The following is a 22150-nucleotide window of genomic DNA, read 5'->3' as shown; positions in this document are numbered from 1 at the left end:
CTTTGGCAGATCCATTGTTTCAACTCTTGTTAGTCGGCAAAAGGAAAAAGGGACATGGGATAGTATGCCATAATTGCACAATCTCTAGCTTTCTTCTCACTAAGATCGTATTAACAAAAGAGGAACATTCTTCATTCTTGGGAGAAACTTCACTTCAGTTCTTTGCCCTGGATACGCCTTAGGGCCACCACAAAGAATCAAAATGATGAGGCTGTACCAATTGTGGTTAAGTGAAGCCAAGAGCTAGGCCCTAGAAAGCTGGCCCACATGGCCCAGTAAAAATGGGAACAAAATTTTATGATGGGAGAGTGATCATGAATTTCAGAGCACAAGCTGGTAAGCAAAACCTGCCATGGTGCCCAAGGATTAAGCTCCTAGGCTCACAACAATTTCATCATTGGTAAGCCTATCTTAATGAACACTTGACAATAAGTCTCATTCATCTACAATCTGCCAAGGTTCTAAGTGCTGACCACTCGGTCTGAATCAATAACAAGCAATATCGAATCCCCTTTCCCTTAATGTTTGAAGTTGTTTCATTTTTCAATTCATCTTGAAAGCAAAGGATGTTTGATCAAACTGATCCATTAACTGACTCCTTGTGGTGAAGGAGGATTGATGAGTCCCTGTGTAGTCAATTTTACAACAGGGCAACTACTCCTTTTAGGCTACTTTTTATTTTTTGTTCAACATTTCCCTGCTAGTGAAAGGCATATAAGCAAATTTCCCCTCCCAAGCTGTGATGAGCAAAGCACAAGTGGGAATTTAGCTGTAGTATGGTCATCAAAGAATGGGGAGCCCACCACCATGAAAAAATTGGTCGATGCTGTGCAAAAAGTGGGACACAGGAATTATTTCTTTGATGACAACAACACGTGTGAGTTGGTTTCTTGGGTACTCAAAGTTTCAAGAGAAACCCCACAGAAAGGGGAAGTGATGAGTTGTAAGCATGTGAGAACTGCCCAGTTCTCACATAAAAAGTTAAATTTTTTTTGAAAAATGCCTCTGTACCCAGAGCAAAAGCATATCAGAGAAAAGCTGTCTGCTATGATGCCAAGATGGTCCACGATGGTCTATCGAACCTCAGTTACCTACAAAGATCTAACAAAAGTGTTGCAGAACGCAGACAATTTTGAAAGTGAAAACCCTGGTGAAGAAAATGGGGTCTTAGAACCCATGTCCTCCGCAATCAAGGAAGAAATGATTATTGACTGGACTCTTAGAATGGTTTATTATGATATTTTCCTGCTACAATTTTCTTCGTAGTAATAAGCCCAAAGCAACATGACTCGAATATAAAATGTCTACTCAATTCATCTTATAGGACTGAAACTTTCCCTCAATGGGAAACTAGATGCTAAACCTGTAGTATACATGTAAAAAAGCCATTGGTCTGGTTTTACGTAACTCAAGCTGAGTGGAAGAGAATGCAAGTTTAAACTATAAATTCCAGTATGGGGAAAACTTGAGCCAGCAGGAATGAGTATGGGACACATTGATTGGTGTCGCTGACTGGTGCAAAAATTCCCCAGACACATTGCTGGTTTTCATCTACTCATCATTGATGTATGGACATATGATAAGGTGCTTCTTGATTTGGGTAATGATCACTCCTTGAAGAAAGTTACAAAAAGGAAAAATACTCACAGATAATGATTAATTTTCCCCCCCGAGAATATGGCACTCTCAGATGACCATAACTTGCAGTCTAGTCATGAGTCACAGAGTTATCAGCACATATCCGAAACAGGAACACAAGAGAATGGCATATACCCAAATTTATACGTGGCCAAAAAAAGAATATCCCAACCTTATCTTGCTAAACATCTCAATTAATAAGTATATGGGGCAGTGAATCCAGTCTGAACCTCTCAGAAACGGCAGTGCCATACCTAGGAACAGTTTGGAACCGATCAAAGTATCCTGCAACTGCAAAACATATCTACTTGAAGAATGGCAAAGTAAAAACAATCTTAATTAATAGACAAGACCCGATTACCACCAATTTTTTTTGGATAACTTTCAGTCAATTTTGTGACCTGACAAAAGGTCAACGGGATGCCGGAGATCCATACTAACATATACCATGAATTAGCTTTTTCTCCAACTGCAGCCGGCTGAAGCAGGGCCCAACACCCACAAAACTGCAGCTAAAATTGCCATATAGTTGAGCTTTGTGCTTAAGCCCCATGTTATTTTTTGTTAATACTTTAGTTAAAAGCTCATAAATATCTATCTTCAAAGTTCAAGCTAACTACTATGCGGAAACCGGGTAGGTAGCCAGCAAATCTCAGACCAGTGGAAAAGGTAGAATTGCTAATTGTGGAAGCCACAAAGACATGCATGGTGGTATTCGTTATAGGTTCTCTTTGATACACTCATCCTGTCACAGATAAACGACACAGAGAAACAACTATATACTCTGTTACCCATCCATTAATCTTTAGCCCTCAAAGGGTAAACCAAATTTGAGGGAATTAGTCTGTCACTCAGAAGGCGATCACATGGCCTTTTGTTGAGAGCCTGTTCTATTTCCAGAACAAGATGATAGATAACCAAGTATGGGTAGGATGTTTCAAAAGTGAGAGGAAACAGGCACTTGAAAATTGTTTTCGTAAGTTTTCCGCACTTTAGAGAGTAGGAAAGAGAGAGGTCTTTTTGTCTTTGGATATCTCCTAAGGGCTATGAACAAGTGTATATAGCATCTAACAGGGATACAAAACAAAGAAAAGGATAGAAAAACAAATAAAAGGGGCCAAACCTGGAAAAAGTTCACTGGGTGGGTGGGCTTTTTAGAGTGTAGACCCCTTTATGGTAGGCAGCTTTTCTTTTTTGCTTTCTTTTCTATTTTGTGAGTGCTGTCCAAAAGCTAGGTTGAAAAGTATGGGAAAGCAGAATCTCTAAAGGCTTTACTTTCCTTCTTTCGATTACATAAAAAGGTGCATTTTTTCTTTCTCCTTTTTTTGTTTTTATTGTGCCTCCTAAATAGAATTTTGTAAAATAAAGCAGGGAAAGATCAATTAGAGAAGTCCATAGAGTTTGGCTATAAGCTGGTTATCATGAACAAGCAGCTGTTTTAATGTAAACTCAATTGAAAAGTTTAAGTAGCTTGCTAACAGGTTTGGCTATAAAAATTTGGCGGAACATGAAAAATTATCATAAAATCCCATCACAAATAGAAATAATTCATGGATGAAGACTGGCTGCACAAGGCCCTGATGTTCATTTATGTAAAAGTTAGGGGTAAGATTGAATCAATGACATAGCTGTCAAGCAAGACAATCAAATAACTAACAAACATATCACAACTCAAACACAACAACTGCTAGTAGTCTAACTGAACATCCACAACTTCTTAATAGCTTGCTTCATGCTTCATTAAAGCACAAGCCAGAATGTCCTATTGCGCCTTTGGCTATCCAATGGGAGGAGAACCATTTTGGTAGCTAAATTTAAATTCAAAATTTGTTAATACCAATTAGATGCACCTATATCTTATCAAATGATTGACTACTCATAACAGTCTAATGAAAAAATCAGTTCACGTTCTTAAAACACTATGTTGTCACAATAATCATAGGCTGTTGAATGACATTCTTAACAAAGATGCTAGTTAAGTTCCATGATAAAATTAAAAGGAAAACAAAGATGAAGGGAAGGGGGGATATGGAAATTGGGCTGTCTCCAAACGCCATTTAACTTGAATTAACATCATGAAATTTTACAAAAGATGAATGATTTTTTAAGCAGTTCCATTGCAGAAGAAGGTTTTGTTTTAATGAAAATTCCATGATTGTTCTGAGATCAGGATTTTTAAACTTGCAACTATTTGCTAACTGAACAAATAAGCCCCTGACTAAATGCAATGGTGATAAACTACAAAATGTTTTTAATCTTTGAATTCACTTATACTGTTCAATCCTCAATCCTAAATCAGTAATTAGTACTTCACAGTTTCACTGTACTCATCAATGTGCAGTAAACTTAAGATTATTTAATGCCAATTCGACTTTATATTCATAGGAGTATTATGGCATTCACAATCAATTCAGTTCACTTCAACATGTTTTCATGCAAAAAAATAATGTAATAAAAGAAAGAGGAGATATCATTTCAACCTTTTGAACCATTCATATGCTTAGGTCCATCAGAAAGCGAGAGAAAACTGAGTTGTCTTTCGAGGTAATTGAGGATGGATTAACAGCAATGAACTTGTGTCAAATGAAGATCATATTTTTCTCTATTGAGATTTGTTTTGTATGAACTTAGGCTCAAAAATGGAAACAGTTATTTATGAACTAGCAATAAGCCATGAAAAGCAAACCATTATCCCCAACCAAACTAAAAGACTGCAAAGAATATGGTATAGGATACTTCCCAATGCTTTTAGTATTTTGAATGCACCTGTTCCAAATTAATATATCACAAATCAGCAATATGAATTTTACTGTATTGGCCTACTTCATCAATTCAGGTATTATGTTTCAACATGGTTGGATTGAGCTTTCTTCTAGAAGAATTACAAGGCCACATTTTAAGGTCCATTAAAGTCTATTCATGAAGTGGCTACACTTGGATTTAAAACCATCACTCTTGGACTTAGTACCATGAAATCATCATTACTGCACCAAATAATGGCCGAGTCTGTTTGTTAAGGATAACAAACAGAAACACAATGCAATTTCCAAATACTATTTATTTCTATCTGTGTAAGATGGTGTGTTTTATAACAGTGCTCTCCATGAATTTTTATATATTGCTTGAAATTATCCAACTAAATGCAAATAGAACTAGAAAGTTCAAGGATGGGACAAAAACTCTCCTAGGCAATAGTACTTCAGCTCCAAGATCAAAGATGCATTTCCCAATAATGACCTACTAATTGCTAATCTTCATTCTTCAGCAATCAAGAAAGTAGTTAAGCAATCTCATAACAAGTACTGTGACCGCTCTAGATAGAAAAACTGAAAACTGATAATTAATTATTTTAAGCAGGAGGTACGCCTAGAAGTCTAGGATGCATTGATAAAAATGACATATGTAGTTTTGTATACATTTTTAATCAATCAAAAAACTTATTCTACAACTATGGTAAAAAAAAGGGCACCGTATGAACACACGAGGTTTTAAAAGCCTGTCAAAAGTTAAATTAGCTAACGCATAAAATATATAAACTAAAGGTTTCAACCCAATTATCCATTTTCATCTTGAAGAGACCTACAATATCAGCAAGCAGTCGAGGATGATTAAGTCCTAGGAGCCAACCAACCCATCTAAACTCAATGGATTTACCAGTTATCCGGAGCAATGCAAATGACTTTTGACCTCTAGAAATGGAAGGGTACCAAAATCACAAATCTTGACTCTCTCTCTCACTCTCTCTCTATATATATATTCATATAGTTTCAAAACAGTGATTGTGCTGTCATCAAAGGAAACCAAATAAAGAAAAGCATAAACAATAAACATTTCCATTTTGTGTCTTCTAAGGCACACAACATTATGTTCTGATGTACCTTCTTTAAGTTCTAGAGGATGAGAAGTGGAAGCGGTTGGTCGAATGGTTACAACATTAATGCCACAAGAACAACTGATAACATCCTCAAAATGGGACATTTCAAACACTATAAATTGAAAATTTTAATTTAAAGATCTTAAAATTTGAATATTGAATATAATTACTTATGAAATAATACTGCACACAAGTGTTAGAATACTCAAATTATTAGTAAAAGCTTAAAATCGACAATGTACTCCAAACTAAGATATCGAGATTCGAGACATTTGGTTAAACAGAGGCCCAAAAGTAAGGCCCAATATTATTCAATCGCTCCATTATGAGAAGTTCACGTTCACCTACAAATCAATTGGGAGAAAAGATCTTATGAAACGGTTAACTATTCCCATTCCCAAGCGAAAAGTTGACAATCTTCTCTGTTTCTAAGTTTCTCTTATTCTTAAAAGGAAACTCCATAGTACTTCTTTGTTTTTTTTAAAGTGTTTTGAAGCAAATTATAATTCCTATAGTATAGGTCCACACAGGGGTGTGGAGCTCGTTAATTTTTTTTCAAAGAGTCAAAGGTGAAAAAAAATAAAAATTAAAAAATTTTAAAATTAATATATTGAACTTAACCATTAATAATCTAAAAAATTTATAATAAATAATAATTTTATATAATATGTAAATCAAAAGAAATAAAAAAAACTTATAATAGTACTCTAGGAAAGTTTTATTTAACATGCTAATATTTTTCTTAATATAAATAATTAAATTATTTGTAAAAAAGTTATTATTTATTTTATTTTGAAATTTTATCTTTTTTAATATAAACAACTAAAAAATTAATGCAGTCAACATCTAATATTTTTATGTTATTATATTTAAGCTTATAATACTAAATATTAAATTATAATTCATAAAATATAAATAGTTAAATACGATATATATAATTAATAATTTTTTTATACTCAAGATAATTTTTTTTCAACTAAATATAAAACGTAAAACACATTAAAAATATATATTCAAGATAATTTTTTTTATATAATGAAGATTAATAAAAAATAATATATTGATGAAATTTTAAACAATAATTAATAATGCAATGCTAGAACTTATATTTGAAAATTACATATATAATACTTTTTTAATTTTTAAAAATTAAAATTATTAAAATAAAATTTACGTAATAGAAAAAAATATGATAAGTAGAAAATAGAATCTATATAATAAAAAAATAATTGATGATTGATAGAAATTAAAAAAAATCTATAGAAACTTAAAATATATGAATAAATAGAATAAAATTAAAAAAATATATAAATAAAAAATTAAATAATTTTTTTTTTGTAATTTTATAATATAAAGACAAAAAAAAAATTGAGTGAAAAACTTAAAAAATTTGAATAAAATTGAATGAAGTTTGTAACGTTATTTTATTATTTTTTTAATTATATTAATTATTTAATAAAAAATTATTTTAAAAAGTCATTACAAAATATATAATATATAAAAAATTTTAAAAATTTTGGGGGCCATGGCCGCCCATGATAAAGGGACGCTCTGCCCCTGGGTCCAAAACAAAGTAATATGTATGAAATATGACAAAGATTTTCTTAATTTTCGTGTTTAATAGTAACTTTTCCCAATTTTTTTCTTGGGATAGAAATGTTTCTTTAAACAATATAGTAACAATTTGACGAGCAATGACTTAAACTAGTAAAAAAAAAAAGAAAAACACGAAACAACTGACAAAAATTAGAGGCTCACGATCAAAATGACAACTGAGTTGGAGGAGTTCTGCTCTGGTGACTGGAGAGAGAGCTGAAGCTTGCAGGATTTTCCCGCCGATGATCGTGATTGGCAGCAGCAATGATCGGCGTTCGTTTGCCGTTGGAGGAAGAACCATCAGTTTCACCAAAAAGGGGAGCTGGTTTTCAATTTTCAAGTGGCGAAGGTGCAAAGTACGTTTAATTTCCGATGTTTTTAATTATATTTAAAGAAAAGGATTACAGAGTCATAAGCACGTGCTTAAGACGTGATGACATAACAGAAATGAGAAGAAACGGACAAGGATACGAGAAATAGGGAATAAAAAGAAAAGCTGAAATCGAAAAGCTAAACCCAAAATTCTGCTTCCAAGAAGCCACGTCAGCTGAGAATTAGATTCATCCACACAAATCCCAGCGCTTTTCCTCTCTCTCTCGACTCTTTTTGTTTTTGGGGTGATGGCGGTGGCGGTGGCTATGGGGGGCCGATAAAGCTGAAACTCCCTTTGTATTACTATTAATGGCTTCCATCAATCTCAAATTTTCCTCAATGGCTCTCGCCCGTTTCCAGTAAGTTCATTTTTTTTTCTTTTGCCTTAATCTTTTCCGCGCTTCCATGATTTTATCATTTTTTAGGAGACTTTTCTAATTATGCTTAATCTGTAATTTTTTGATTAAAAAATGTTACTTTAGTGGTGTCCTTAATAAGTCTTGGTATATCTCGGTAATTGACATAAAGACAGATAATTTTTCTTCATTTTAATTATTACTTGAAAATGTTAATTGAGTGTTCTACAGGTATTTGTTAAGTGAAATTTAAGGAAATGCGATAGTCTACTATGAATTGAATGTAATGATTTCTTGTACATTGAAGAAAAATATTTTTCGAATACTAAAACTTTGATAAGTACTCTTAAGTCACTACTTAGCAAGATTCTTTTATAATTTTATGTGTTATTATTCTAGAATTCTAGTGGTTTAAGTATATATGAATTTTTTTTTCCTTTTCTTCTGTTTTATTTAGAGGGTACAATGGTTCGAATCCTATTAATACAGCAAATGGGTGCCAGCCTGTTTTGTTTTCTAGCATTTGGACTAGAAAGCTGGGTTTGAGTTTCAAGGGTGCTGGTAAAGTTAGCGCTGCATTGGTATCTGGAGAAGGGGATGTCCTATCTTATCCTAATAGTAATGGAGCTGTTACTGGGAAAACTGGTTTTGTCAATGGACTTGTTGACCAGCCAACTGGGATTGAGATACAACCTGATGCTATAGGTTTTGGAACACTTGCGGCTGAAATAACTCCTATGACTAGAGGCTTCTCTTCTGATGAATACGACCTGGATCATCCTACAGAAGGATTTGCTTCCATCCCGGAAGCCATTGAAGATATTCGTCAAGGAAAGGTTTGCCATTGCCCTAAATACATGTCTGATAATCTTTTATAAGGATTATAGATTGCTAATCAAGGAAAGTTTTCAGTTAGTGATTGTTGTAGATGATGAAGATAGAGAAAATGAGGGTGATCTGATAATGGCAGCGCCATTGGTAACACCTGAGGCCATGGCCTTTATTGTCAAGCATGGAACTGGAATTGTTTGTGTGAGCATGAAAGCTGAAGACTTGGAGAGGTTGGAACTACCATTAATGGTGACCCAGAAGGAGAATGAGGAAAAACTTTGTACAGCATTCACTGTATCAGTGGTATGTTCTCTTCTTTATTTGGAATACATGTGAAAGCTACAGCTTTTGTATTGTCAAATTGCAAGTTGGTGTGAGAACTTTCATTCTAATGGTGAATTCTTGTTTGGTCTTTTCCTTGCTTTCTATAAATTTTAAGTTTTTTTGTATCCTTGTTTTGACATCAACTGCAATGGTCGCATGCAGGATGCAAAGCATGGTACAACAACAGGTGTCTCTGCTCGTGATAGAGCTACAACAGTGCTGGCTTTGGCATCGAAAGAGTCAAATCCTGAAGATTTCAATCGCCCAGGTCATATTTTTCCTTTGAAGTACAGGGAGGGAGGGGTTCTGAAAAGAGCTGGGCACACTGAAGCTTCTGTTGATCTTGCTGTATTAGCTGGGCTAGAACCTGTTGCAGTTTTATGTGAGATTGTGGATGATGATGGTTCCATGGCTAGGTTGCCAAAGCTTCGTGAATTTGCACAGGCAGAAAAACTGAAGATTATTTCTATTGCTGATCTAATCAGGTATACTGATGAGCCCTTTTCATAGAGAATGCTGGTGTTATTGTTAAGGTTTTATTGCTTTTCTCACTGCTTGAGTCTCTTCAAGCTAAAGGATAGGTATACGGGCTGCAAACTAGTTTGTAAACTGAATTGCCCAGTTTGCCCTCTCCTACATGAAGGGGGGAAGAAAAAAGGGAGAAATCAGAACCTGCTGCTTAATACCATCACATACCTCTGGTCCTAGATGTACTAAAAGAGAAGAAAGAAGATAGACGTTGTAGAGTTAGTACGACTCCCATCCTATGTTTCAGCCCTGTTGGGAATGGTCTATGGGTGTGAGCCCAAAAATGAGGAAAAACTAAAAGAGAAGAAATAAAAGGCTTAGCCATCAATTAATGTTGCTTGTTTTTGTAAGTTCTTCCAACTATGTCTTTGCTTTGTTACTGACTCTTTCATTTCCTGAAGCACTAGTGTTGGAAACATATTCAACATCTCAAAGCGGACATCTTATAAGGGTATGACTATACAAATAGAAGGGAAAATTTAGAAGGTGAACATACACATGTTGAAATGCAGACCCACTTTTGTATCTGGGTCTGAGCAACATAGCTTTTAAGGAACATCTAATCATCAACATCATAACTCATCTGTTTTTTTTTTTTCATTTATAGACTAACAAAATTAATCCATTTTCTGAAGTTATTTATATTATAATATTTGGCAGATATAGGAGGAAAAGAGATAGGCTGGTGGAGCTGGCTGCTGCTGCACTGATACCCACAATGTGGGGCCCATTTAAAGCATACTGTTATAGGTCATTGCTAGATGGGATTGAGCACATTGCGATGGTTAAAGTAAGCAATTTATTTGAGTTAGCATGCACACCATCTTCATCTGTTTCTTTTTAATATTCAGTAGGCAACACCAATGCTAAACAACCAGTTTTTAAAGCTGGGAATTCAAGGATATTCTTGATGTTGTAGCATTAATTTGTGCTTGGGTATATTGTTAGAAGCTATATGGCGTGCATTGTGCTCTTCAGTGATGCACTCGTATGTGCTGACTTTCTATGATATTGGTCATTTTTGTGCTTAACTCTACCATCTGCACTGCATCCGAGCATTTGGCTCATTGGTTGGTGCATGATTCCCTTACCTAAAGAGTAGGATTCGAATCTCCCCTCCCTCAATGATAAAAAAAAAAAACCTCTGCCATCTGCACTTGTTTTTGTTGCTACAGTCATAAAACATGTTTTACTACTTTATAAAAGCGTTGCTGAGCAGATATACTTCCAGACGGCATTTGTGAGTCCTTTTGCAAGTTATAGCATGGTGACTTGAGTTGATCAGCTGGTTATGCTAGATTACATGCCTTCTTTTTGTGGACCTCGTATCACACAGAAAATTTTACTCTGCCCCAATAATACTATTTTTGTTTTAAGTGATGAAATCAGAGCTTAGGACATGGTTCTTGGGTAGCATTAGTCTTAATTAATATTTGGATTTTGTAAGGCCTGGCAAAATTCTTTGTATGTGAATGCATTAGGCACACAGGCTTGAAAGAGAGAAATAAATAGTACAATGAAATTCAGAAAAGCTTTTGAGCCTACTTATACAATGTAGATAGTCAATAATGAAGCCACCTATATTCTTGTAGGATACCCTGGTTTTGGAATTTTTAAAAATCTAGTAAACGCACGCGATTTGGGGTTTTAGTAATCCAGATAAGATGTGTTTTGGAAGTTGGGAACAGCTACGGCTTTCAATAATAGTGTGAATGATAGAATAGACTCTAAATATGCATGTCCTGATCAGGATTTAAATGTGCCTGAAGGATAAAGAGACTCTTTTTCCCACATTAGTCAAAAAGGTGGAGGCCTTTGCAGCATGTTGTCTTGATTTAGTTTAAGGCTTCAATCTAAGTTCAAGGATCATATTTTATATCATTATTTAATTGTTTCCCAATGCACTTTACTTATTCTAAGCTTTTTTTTTCCTCTTGTAATTTCTTATAATAGTTTATTGGGGAGGGGGGAATTTTAACTGGGACCTTCTTTTTGGAGGAAAAGTGTGGCTAGTCCGTTGTATGCAAAAAACTTTATCAGACTGGGTAGATCTGCTGATGTAGTAGGGAATTGACTGGATTGTGGTACCTGCAGGGTGAAATTGGCGATGGGCAAGATATTCTTGTGAGGGTACATTCTGAGTGCCTCACTGGTGACATATTTGGGTCAGCCAGATGTGATTGTGGGAACCAGCTGGCACTAGCAATGAAGCAAATTGAGGCGGCTGGGCAGGGTGTATTGGTGTATCTTCGTGGACATGAAGGTAGAGGCATTGGTTTGGGCCACAAGCTCCGTGCTTACAACCTACAAGATGATGGACGTGATACAGTTGAGGCCAATGAGGAGCTTGGGTTACCTGTTGATTCTCGAGAATATGGTATTGGTGCACAGGTATGTTTTTTTAGCAATTTGTCAGGTATTATTTATGCATTGCTTCTGTATTTAATAGAATTACTCATGTTACCCCTTAAGTTAAATGTTCTATTATTTCAGAAGGCATCAGATAATGAATCACCCTTCAGTTGGAAATGATCATTGCTAACTAGGCAAATTTACTCTAGTGAAACTATGGGCATTTGTCATTGGTGGAATTGTGCAACCTTTAATGTAATTTAAAATGTTGTCAGTCGCAGATATTTGTAACATCGTATTTCATGCTGTAAGAAGCTCCATTAGTGCATTTGGAATCAAAGTTTGACCCTGTTTTTATGCCTGTAGCATATGATATACTGACCTTTTGCATCAACTACATGGCTGATTTTATGAATCTATCTGCTGCAGATACTACGGGATCTGGGTGTTCATACAATGAGGCTGATGACAAACAATCCTGCTAAGTATATTGGGCTTAAAGGTTATGGTTTGGCCATTGCAGGCAGGGTTCCATTATTGACCCCAATAACGAAGCAGAACAAAAGATACTTGCAGACAAAACGTGCAAAAATGGGGCATATTTATGGTTCAGATATTAATTCGACCAGTAACACCTCCTCTAATGACATATTCGAGACATAAGCAGGTCTGTTTTGATATCCTCTTTGCTTGAGTTGGTATGTCAAGTAGTTATGCTGGATAACAACATATTCGGGTGATGCTTTGACACTGGCATTGAATTTTGATTTGCTATTTAATTTTAAAATTTTATAATAAGGAACCTAATCATGTTGAAAATCCTGGTTCAGGTTCACCATATCTATACCATGTAAATGCTTTCTTTTTTTTTGTTTTTAATTTTATTATTGCTATGGAAGTGTAAATATTATATCATCAAGCAAATTAAGAATCAAAGGCTGTGGGGTATAAAGTTCTAATTTATTTTTCTGATTGCAAGAGAAAACTGCATCATCTCCTTAGATATTTTTTTAAATTTACTTTTATTTTTCTATATATATATATATATATATATATACATAAAATCACATATTTTCTTTTTTTTTCCCTTTATATTTTACTTTTTATTAAAACAAAAAAAAGAGTTCCTTTAACCTTTTTGTTATTTTGTTTTCTAATTTCTAATCTTCCACGGTTCATCATTCAGTTTTGACGAGGGGATGTTTCTTATAAGGCCACGTAATCATCCGGAAATTTGTTTGCCTCCCAAGAGTGCGTACGAAGTTTCAGCAGGACTAGAGACTCAGTGAGCAAGTCATGCTTTCCATAGCTTCTGGTCAACAAATATTGGGTGGAAAAAGGTTGAAGAAACAGAGACTTAATATAAAAATTATCTGTTAATAAAACTTTAATCAATGCTAATAGGCTTGTTCAATATTTTTCCCATTAATTATGATTTCAACTTTTACTTTTTTTAATAATTTAAAAGAAAATTTGAAGTGGTGGTGTTGTACAAAGTTTAATGTCATTCACGTGTGATACTATTTGAAGGCAAATTTATCTTATTTATGTTAAGAATTTTTGAAATTGATTTAGGATAATTCTATTAAATCATTTTTATATATTATTTCAATAGTTTAAATAGAGTAGTCATTTGGAGAAGAGAGTCGATAATGACTATTTTGATCTGTCTGACTCTAGAAATAATCATTTTGAAAAATGATTATATGACGAAATAAATAATATCATAAAAGGAAAGTGAGTGACTATTCAATTTTCTTGGGCAAAACATATCATTAAAATTTATGTTTTAATGGTAATTTTGGAAAATTCAAATATAAAAGATCAGCACTTAGCGAACTTAGTTGGTAGTATATGGAAAGAGCTTTGTGGTGTATAATAAAAAGAAAGAGAAGAAGAGGAAAATTTGAAGTGGCTTAAGGGTTAAGTTGAGAGTGGTAGGAAAAAAGGGGGAGGGGCATCCGATTCATTGTTAAAGCGCCCCAACTTACTTTCCAAGTCCTCTTCAAGTTCTTAAAATGACATGTCCGACCAACCTGATTATCTTGTTATTGCCATTGCCAAAGCCAAATTATCATCATCATCCTCGGCTGTCTCGTAATTCCCATTTGCTCCAAACTTCTCTTTTGAAGGAGAAAAACCCAAAATTCTAAGCCCTAGTAAAAAAATCACACAAGTCTCCAGTTTTCTTTTATTTATTTGTCTATCAGATTCACTCTCTTCTTCTCTCCAAACTCCACGAAATAGAGAAAAAAAAAAAAAAGGCCTCCAAAACAGCCCAAAGCGAATAATAACTTTCTTTTTGCCTCTTTTTTATTTTTTTAATTTTCTCTATGCCATGAAAGACTTCTCTTCTTCCTCTAACCACCGCCACCAGCCGCCGGCCGGTGGCCATAAACCCTACCACCAACAGCACCACCCTCACAATTACCAAAGCAACCACCAACCAGGACCCAATTTTCAGCCAGTCAATAACCAATACCGTCGCCCCTACGCTCCGCCACGACCCACTGCCGTTGCTTCCACCAATTCCAATATCCTCGGCCGCCCAAACTTCACAATTCTACTCCTCGTCGACTCTTCCTCCTCCTCCCCCGCTAAACCCAACGACCTCCAAACTTTAATTTCCCAACTCAACCCAGCCCCCGAAAATTCCCGAATTCACCCCACCGGAAAAACCGCCGCTTCCCTGTTTTTCCGGGAATGGATCCACACCCTCTCTTCAATTCTGTCTCTCTGGCGTTCCCGCCTTGATGGGTCCCACCATTTTACTCCCAACCTTATTTGCAACGTCCGTGTGGCTTCTGACATGGTGGAACTCAAACAAAACCTTAAAACCCTTTTTTCGAACCATATAAAGGGATTGATGGAAGGGGAGTTGGTTAAAAAATGGAAGGAAAAGATCGAGGAAAAATCCGATGAGATTGCTGACGTGTCAGCACACACGGGTAAGCGGCATTGTTCGAGGGGACGGTTTTTTGAGTTGAATGACAAGAAGAAAGGTTTGATGGCGGAGAGGTCGATGATTTCAAAGCGGTTGAAGGAGTTTAAGGGAGGGATGAGGAGTTTGTTGGGGTGTCTGGAAGATGGGGTAATCGGGAATGTGGAAGAAGGGGATGGTGTGGAGGTTTTCAGGTTTGACGGAGAGCTTGATTGGGAGAGAATTCATAGGCTGATTTTGAGGGAATGCAGGAGGTTGGAAGATGGTTTGCCTATTTATGCTCATAGGCAAGAGATTCTCACTAGAATACATGGTGAACAGGTGAAAAATTTATTTCTCACTCCTTTATTTATTGTGTATTCAGCTCCTTTTTTGGGTTTTGTGATTTATTTTGGAAGGTGGATTCAGATTATTATCTTATGTGTATTGGCATTGCTGTTTAAAACCTCGGTGATGCAAAACTTGAAAAGTTGTTCATGTACTTGCCATGTGTGGTGGAGTTCAAGAAAATATGAAAAGGAGGTTTTTATGCTTGAAACATGTTCATTTAAAGATTATCATCAAATATATTGACAGTGAAATTTAGAATTTAAAAACTTGAAAGGTAGGTTTAATTACTTTCCAAGTGCAATAGAGGTTAAAAGCTTACAAAGTAAGTGTTTATACTTGCCTTGTAAAGGATTATTATCTTAACATTGACTGTGTTTATTGAAAATTTCCATGATTTTGTTTATATATATATATATATATGTCAGGTGTTCATTTAGTTGCAAATAAAGAAATTTAGAACCAATTAATAAGTGAGGCCTGCAACAAATTAAGGTATTATCAACCTGAAAAAACAGATTCTTTTTATCTTCCCATGCAGTAGTAGATAGTAACTGCAGGATGATTAGGAAATTCTCTTTGCTCTTTTATTTATTTTGTTCTTGTGTTACTTTATTGTTTAAATTTAGTTATAGTATGGTGTTTTTTTCCTGGGTTTCTCTTATAAGTATTAAATGCACAGATAATGGTATTGATTGGAGAGACTGGTTCAGGAAAGAGCACACAGCTGGTCCAGTTTCTTACTGATTCAGCAATTGCTGCTAATGAGTCAATTGTCTGTACTCAGCCACGAAAGATTGCTGCTATCTCATTAGCAGAAAGAGTTAGAGAAGAAAGCATTGGATGTTATGATGATAATTCAGTTGTATGTTATCCAACATTTTCATCTGCTCAGCAGTTTGATTCGAAGGTAATATATATGACGGACCACTGTTTACTCCAGCATTATATGAATGATAGGAATTTGTCAGGGATTTCTTGCATCATTGTTGATGAGGCCCATGAAAGAAGTTTGAACACCGATCTGCTTTTGGCATTGGTTAAAGATTTACTTTGTCGAAGACTTGAGTTAAGGCTTGTAATAATGTCTGCAACGGCTAATGCAAATCAACTCTCAGACTACTTTTTTGGTTGTGGAATCTTTCATGTGATGGGGAGACACTTTTCTGTTGATATTAAATATGTTCCTTGTGCAACTGAGGGAACTTCTGGCTCCAGTATGGTTGCTTCATATGTTTCTGATGTCACGAGGATGGCTGCTGAGGTTCACAAAACAGAGAAAGAGGGGACTATTCTTGCCTTTTTGACTTCCCAGATGGAAGTAGAATGGGCTTGTGATAATTTTGAAGCTTCAAATGCAGTTGCATTACCATTGCATGGGAAGCTATCCTTTGAAGAGCAGTTTCATGTTTTCCAGAATTACCCTGGGAAACGAAAAGTTGTATTTGCAACAAATATCGCAGAGACGTCACTTACAATTCCTGGGGTCAAGTATGTGATTGATTCTGGTATGGTGAAGGAGAGTAAATTTGAACCTGGCACTGGAATGAATGTTCTTAGAGTGTGCTGGATCAGCCAGAGTTCTGCTAATCAACGGGCTGGTCGTGCTGGGAGGACAGAACCAGGAAGATGCTACAGACTATACACAGCTAACAATTTTGAGTTGATGCCTCCTAATCAGGAGCCTGAGATTCGCAGAGTTCATCTTGGTGTTGCAGTTCTGAGGATCCTTGCTTTGGGAATCAAGAATGTTCAGAGTTTTGATTTTGTTGATGCACCTAGTTCAAAAGCCATTGACATGGCAATTAGGAATCTTATCCAGTTGGGAGCCATTGTTCAAAAGAATGGTGTTCTTGAATTAACTGATGACGGACGGTACTTGGTAAAATTGGGGATTGAGCCTCGTCTCGGTAAGCTGATTCTCAGTTGCTTTCATTGTCGCCTGCGTAGAGAGGGCCTTGTTCTTGCTGCTGTTATGGCAAATGCCAGTAGCATATTTTGCAGGGTGGGTAATGAAGGTGATAAGGTAAAAGCTGATTGCCTTAAGGTGCAATTTTGCCACCAGAATGGTGATCTCTTTACGCTGCTTTCGGTGTACAAGGAATGGGAGGCTCTCCCGCACAACAGGAAAAACAAATGGTGCTGGGAAAACAGTATAAATGCTAAATCAATGCGGAGGTGCCAAGACACAGTCACCGAATTGGAAATTTGTCTGCAAAAGGAACTTTCTGTTATTATTCCAAGTTTTTTGTTATGGGATCCTCATAAGTCTACTGAGCATGATAAATTTTTGAAGGCGATAATACTTTCTTCCCTCGCTGAAAATGTGGCCATGTATTCTGGATACGACCAACTTGGTTATCAGGTGGCATTGACTGGACAACATGTTCAGCTACACCCTTCATGTTCATTGCTGATATTTGGTCAGAAGCCGAGTTGGGTTGTTTTTGGTGAACTCTTATCAATAACTAATCAGTATTTGGTTTGTGTAACTGCTTTTGATTTTGAATCTTTAGCAACTCTTGATCCTCCGCCCCTGTTTGATGCATCTAGGATGGAAAGCCGAAAGTTGCAAGTGAAGGCAATGACTGGTTTTGGTAGTACGCTACTAAAAAAATTCTGTGGCAAATCCAACCATAATCTTCGATCTCTTGTATCACGGCTTAGGACTGCCTGTATGGATGAACGGATTGGTGTTGAAGTCAATGTTGATCAGAATGAGATTCTGCTGTTTGCTTCATCAATGGACATGCAGAAGGTTCTGGCCTTTGTAAATGAGGTGCTGGAATGTGAAAGGAAATGGTTACTTAATGAATGCATGGAGAAATGTTTATTTCATGGACAGGGTGCCTCACCATCTATGGCACTTTTTGGAGCCGGTGCTGAGATTAAGCATCTTGAAGTTGATAAGAGATGTCTGACTCTTGATGTATTTCATTCAAATGTGAATGACCTTGAAGATAAGGAGCTTTTGATGTTGTTTGAGAAATATTCTAATGGCAGTATTTGTTCTGTCCATAAATCTCAAGCCAGTGGACATGAGAGCGATGACAAGGAAAAATGGGGCAAGATAACGTTCCTAAATCCTGATGCTGCCAGAAAAGCTGCTGAGCTGGATGGTGTTGACTTTGCTGGCTCTGCATTGAAGGTACTTCCTTCACGGACATCGTTTGGAGCTGATCATAAGATGTTCTCATTCCCTGCTGTCAAAGCAAAAGTTTGTTGGCCTCGTAGGCCGAGTAAAGGGTTTGGGATCGTTAAATGTGATCTGCTTGATATTGGTTTCATTATTGATGATTTCTCTAGTCTGGTAATAGGGGGAAAAAATGTTCGCTGTGAAGTTAGCAGGAAATCTGTTGATGCCATAGTGATATACGGAATTGATAAAGAGCTTTCTGAAGCTGAAGTTTGGGATGAACTACAGACAGCAACAAAAAGGAAAATCCATGATTTTTTCCTGGTGAGAGGAGATGCTGTGGAAAATCCGACATGTAGTGCTTGTGAAGAGGCACTCCACAGAGAAATATCCCCCTTTATGCCTAAAAGGAATCCCCATGCAAATTGTTGCTGGGTTCAGGTTTTCCAGCCTGAGCCAAAGGAGAGTTTCATGAAAGCCTTGATCACCTTTGATGGAAGATTACATTTGGAGGCTGCAAAAGCTTTAGAACAGCTAGAGGGGAAAGTATTACCTGGATGTCTGTCATGGCAGAAGATAAGGTGCCAGCAACTGTTTCATAGCTCTATATCCTGCTCTTCATCTGTCTATGCTGTTATTAGGAAGCAACTGGATTCTTTACTAGCAAGCTTCAGACATCTAAAAGGTACTCATACTGGCATAACATTATTATTTTTTTTTCTATTTCCTGTCTAGCATTCATGTGTATGTTAAAAATATTAGAGGGGTAATTACTCTATTAAGTCCTAAAAGTTTGCATGAATGTGCAATAAGGCTTGTAAGTTTGCAAATGACCAATTAAGTCCTAAATACATTCAATTTCTAATGGTGGAAGTCTGTTAACTATGTATCTAAAACCATAATGGCAAAGCCAACATGTCATTATTATAATTTATATGGCCATCTATTGAATTTTTTTAAACCACTTGTCATTCATGTCACCATTGGTGGGTTGACTAAGATATATGTGTCATCATTTTTTCTTTTTTTCTTTTTTTCCTTCTTGCCTGCTTCTCAGAGGCTCAGAATCTCACAATCTCTTTCAATAATCCCCCTCTTGCTCTCTCTTGCCACCTCTCCTCACCAATGTCAAATCATTTCATGCATTTGGCACTAGGGCATATAATGGAATAGAAAAGAAACATTAGATCTAATTTAGATTTTATCTCTATATCTTTTCTTTCCATTATGACAGCACATTGAGAGATATTGATTCAGGATTTTACAGTAATGGAAAAGAAACACATGCTCACCATTTCTGAAATCTTGGGATTTTATGGATGATATCAAGATATTGATTCAGGCCATTTCTCTTTCATTTTTTCCCCCTTTGTGGCAGTGTTTGTTTCTTACTTTCTATTGAAATTTAACATAGCATTTGGTTGCTTTCATTTATAAGTTATTACTTTTATTTATTATCAAGATAAAGAATTAGGAATGGAGGCATTAATTATTGTTATCTTTACACTATTCTAGAATAAGAAACGTGTTTTACAGTGAAGTTAAATTATAAGGATTGGTGATAAAAGGAGAAAAGAAAATTTAAAAAAGTACTGTCAAGTTGGAAAGAAGGAGACAGTTAAAGCTAATTGGAAAAGAGAGTGGGAAATATATAAAGAAGAAATGGGAAAAAAAAAGAAAAAAGAAAAGAAAGAAAGGAAACAAATGTCTGTCCATAATGTGCCATATAGGTGACAACCAAAACAAAAGCTGATAGTTACATGTCAAATTTTGCTCTCACTCTTATTAAAGGTCACTGACAGAAGTACTCAATCACCATAATTTGTATAAGTTGAATGATTTAATAGGTCATTTTCAAAATTATAATACTTGATTGCACATTCTTATAAACTTTAAGGATTCTTAGTATAGTTATCCTGATTTTAAACTATTAATACTGCACTATAGATAGTTAGTTTTGCAGCATATGGGTGATACAAAAAATTAATGAAGAGGTGAATTTTAGCATATAAAAGATTAGAATATATCTTCTTAAAGATGAGGAAAAAGTTTTTCTGTAAGCTGATTTCTTGAGCACTAATTTAGTTATCTCTATAGTTTTCGGCTCCTTTTGCCTGTACCTGCTTCTCTTCTCGTCCTAGATTTTCTGATCAATGAAGTTGTTATCTTGGCCAAAAGAAACAGGGATGTTGGAGAGAAATATTAGGAGGGTGACAGTTTTGTGTTGTACAGAAGTGGGATTACAGTGGAAAATAACTTTCCAGTTGGATAAGACTTCAACTCAAAATACTAAGTGGAGAGTTTGAGCTGGTTGCAGACAAACTCTTCCTTCCAATATCGGTATAGACTAAAGGCTGCATATCCTCATGTTGACATATTTGACTAAGTATTTCAGCAGTTTGATTATAAGGAGTTTTCATGTTCTCTTAAATTGCCAAGTGCTGATGGGCATAAATTATATTTTTTACAGGTGCAGGTTGCTACCTAGAGGCAAATGGAAATGGTTCCTATCGGGTGAGAATATCTGCCAATGCCACCAAAACCGTGGCAGAGTTGAGAAGGCCTGTGGAAGAGCTGATGAATGGTAAGACCATAAAACATGCCAGCCTCACTCCTTCCATACTGCAGCATCTGTTCTCTAGAGATGGCATCAATCTGATGAGATCATTGCAGCAAGAGACAGGAACCTACATTTTTTTTGACAGGCATTCTCTCAATATAAGAATCTTTGGCTCTCCAGATAATGCTGCTGTAGCCCAGCAAAAATTGATTCAATCCCTTTTATTGTACCATGAGAGCAAGCAGCTTGAGGTGAAACTTCGTGGTCGGGGTCTGCCTCCTGACCTGATGAAGGAAGTGGTAAAGAAATTCGGGCCAGACCTCCATGGGCTCAAAGAGAAGATACCTGGGGCTGAGTTTGCTCTTAGCACCAGGCATCATGTTATTTCAATTCGTGGTGACAAAGAGATGAAGAGGAAGGTAGAAGAGATTGTTCTTGAAATCGTGGAGACAGGTAAACATTTAGCTGAGAGATCTGATAGTGAGGTTACCTGCCCCATTTGCTTGTGTGAAGTTGAAGATGGCTACCAGCTTGAAGGTTGTTCCCATTTCTTCTGTCGTTTGTGTTTGGTAGAGCAGTGTGAGTCTGCCATCAAAAACTTGGATAGTTTTCCGATATGCTGTGCCTACCAAGGTTGTAAAGCTCCCATATTGCTTACTGATTTGAAGTCTCTCCTGTCAACGGAGAAGTTAGAGGAACTCTTTAGGGCTTCTTTAGGGGCATTTGTTGCGTCCAGTAGGGGCACCTATAGATTTTGCCCATCTCCTGATTGCCCATCAGTGTATCGTGTTGCTGATCCTGAGACTTTTGGTGAGCCTTTTGTCTGTGGAGCATGTTATGCAGAGACCTGTATTAAGTGTCACCTGGAGTATCATCCATATCTGTCGTGTGAGAAGTACAAGGAGTTCAAGGAAGATCCAGATTCATCTTTGAAAGAGTGGTGTAAAGGAAAAGAGCAGGTGAAAACTTGCCCAGTCTGTGGATATACGGTTGAGAAAATCGATGGTTGCAACCATGTGGAATGTAAGTGTGGGAGGCATGTTTGCTGGGTCTGTTTGGAGTTCTTTAGTAGCAGTGATGATTGTTATGGCCACTTGAGGGCTGTTCACATGGCTATCATCTAATTATAACCCATTTCCCACATTTTTAGTCGTAGGTTTTCTGTTACAATAACCCATGTAAATACTAATAGAGCCACATGTACAGGGCCATACACACATCTTGCCTGCCGATACGGACTCGTGTAAATAATTTTAAACCGTATCACATTTACTCGAGGTTCCTGCATGTTAAGATGTTATTATAAAAGCTGCAT

At 36.3% G+C, this 22150-nt stretch overlaps 2 protein-coding genes across 3 annotated transcripts; both read left to right on the top strand.

Annotated features, from left to right (window-relative positions):
• Positions 7645-13437, top strand: LOC18611508 (bifunctional riboflavin biosynthesis protein RIBA 1, chloroplastic). Of its 2 annotated transcripts, none has more exons than XM_007047790.2 (8): positions 7645-7839; positions 8294-8672; positions 8749-8970; positions 9154-9476; positions 10180-10309; positions 11614-11910; positions 12301-12538; positions 13058-13437. In XM_007047790.2, the coding sequence occupies exons 1-7, from the start codon at positions 7790-7792 to the stop codon at positions 12532-12534; spliced, it is 1635 nt and encodes a 544-aa protein (XP_007047852.2). In that variant the 5' UTR covers positions 7645-7789; the 3' UTR covers positions 12535-12538; positions 13058-13437. The 2 variants fall into 2 exon arrangements, with proteins under 2 accessions (XP_007047852.2, XP_007047856.2); XM_007047794.2 differs by having other exon boundaries at positions 7724-7839; positions 8340-8672.
• LOC18611506 (ATP-dependent RNA helicase DEAH11, chloroplastic) lies at positions 13723-22122 on the top strand. Its single transcript, XM_007047787.2, has 3 exons — positions 13723-15133; positions 15822-18960; positions 20746-22122. The coding sequence occupies exons 1-3, from the start codon at positions 14210-14212 to the stop codon at positions 21957-21959; spliced, it is 5277 nt and encodes a 1758-aa protein (XP_007047849.2). The 5' UTR covers positions 13723-14209; the 3' UTR covers positions 21960-22122.

Source organism: Theobroma cacao, chromosome 1 (genome assembly GCF_000208745.1).
Source record: "Theobroma cacao cultivar B97-61/B2 chromosome 1, Criollo_cocoa_genome_V2, whole genome shotgun sequence".
In the NCBI taxonomy this organism is placed as follows: domain Eukaryota; kingdom Viridiplantae; phylum Streptophyta; class Magnoliopsida; order Malvales; family Malvaceae; genus Theobroma; species Theobroma cacao.
Note: the sequence above shows the minus strand (reverse complement) of the source record. Positions and strands in the feature narration are given on the sequence as shown.

Coding starts and splice junctions, on each gene's coding strand:
- LOC18611508 (XM_007047790.2), top strand. CDS start 7,790: ATGGCTTCCATCAATCTCAAATTTTCCTCAATGGCTCTCGCCCGTTTC. Junction 8,971..9,153: donor CAGCATTCACTGTATCAGTG/GTATGTTCTCTT, acceptor GGTCGCATGCAG/GATGCAAAGCATGGTACAAC. Junction 9,477..10,179: donor TCTATTGCTGATCTAATCAG/GTATACTGATGA, acceptor AATATTTGGCAG/ATATAGGAGGAAAAGAGATA.
- LOC18611506 (XM_007047787.2), top strand. CDS start 14,210: ATGAAAGACTTCTCTTCTTCCTCTAACCACCGCCACCAGCCGCCGGCC. Junction 15,134..15,821: donor CTAGAATACATGGTGAACAG/GTGAAAAATTTA, acceptor TTAAATGCACAG/ATAATGGTATTGATTGGAGA. Junction 18,961..20,745: donor AAGCTTCAGACATCTAAAAG/GTACTCATACTG, acceptor TATTTTTTACAG/GTGCAGGTTGCTACCTAGAG.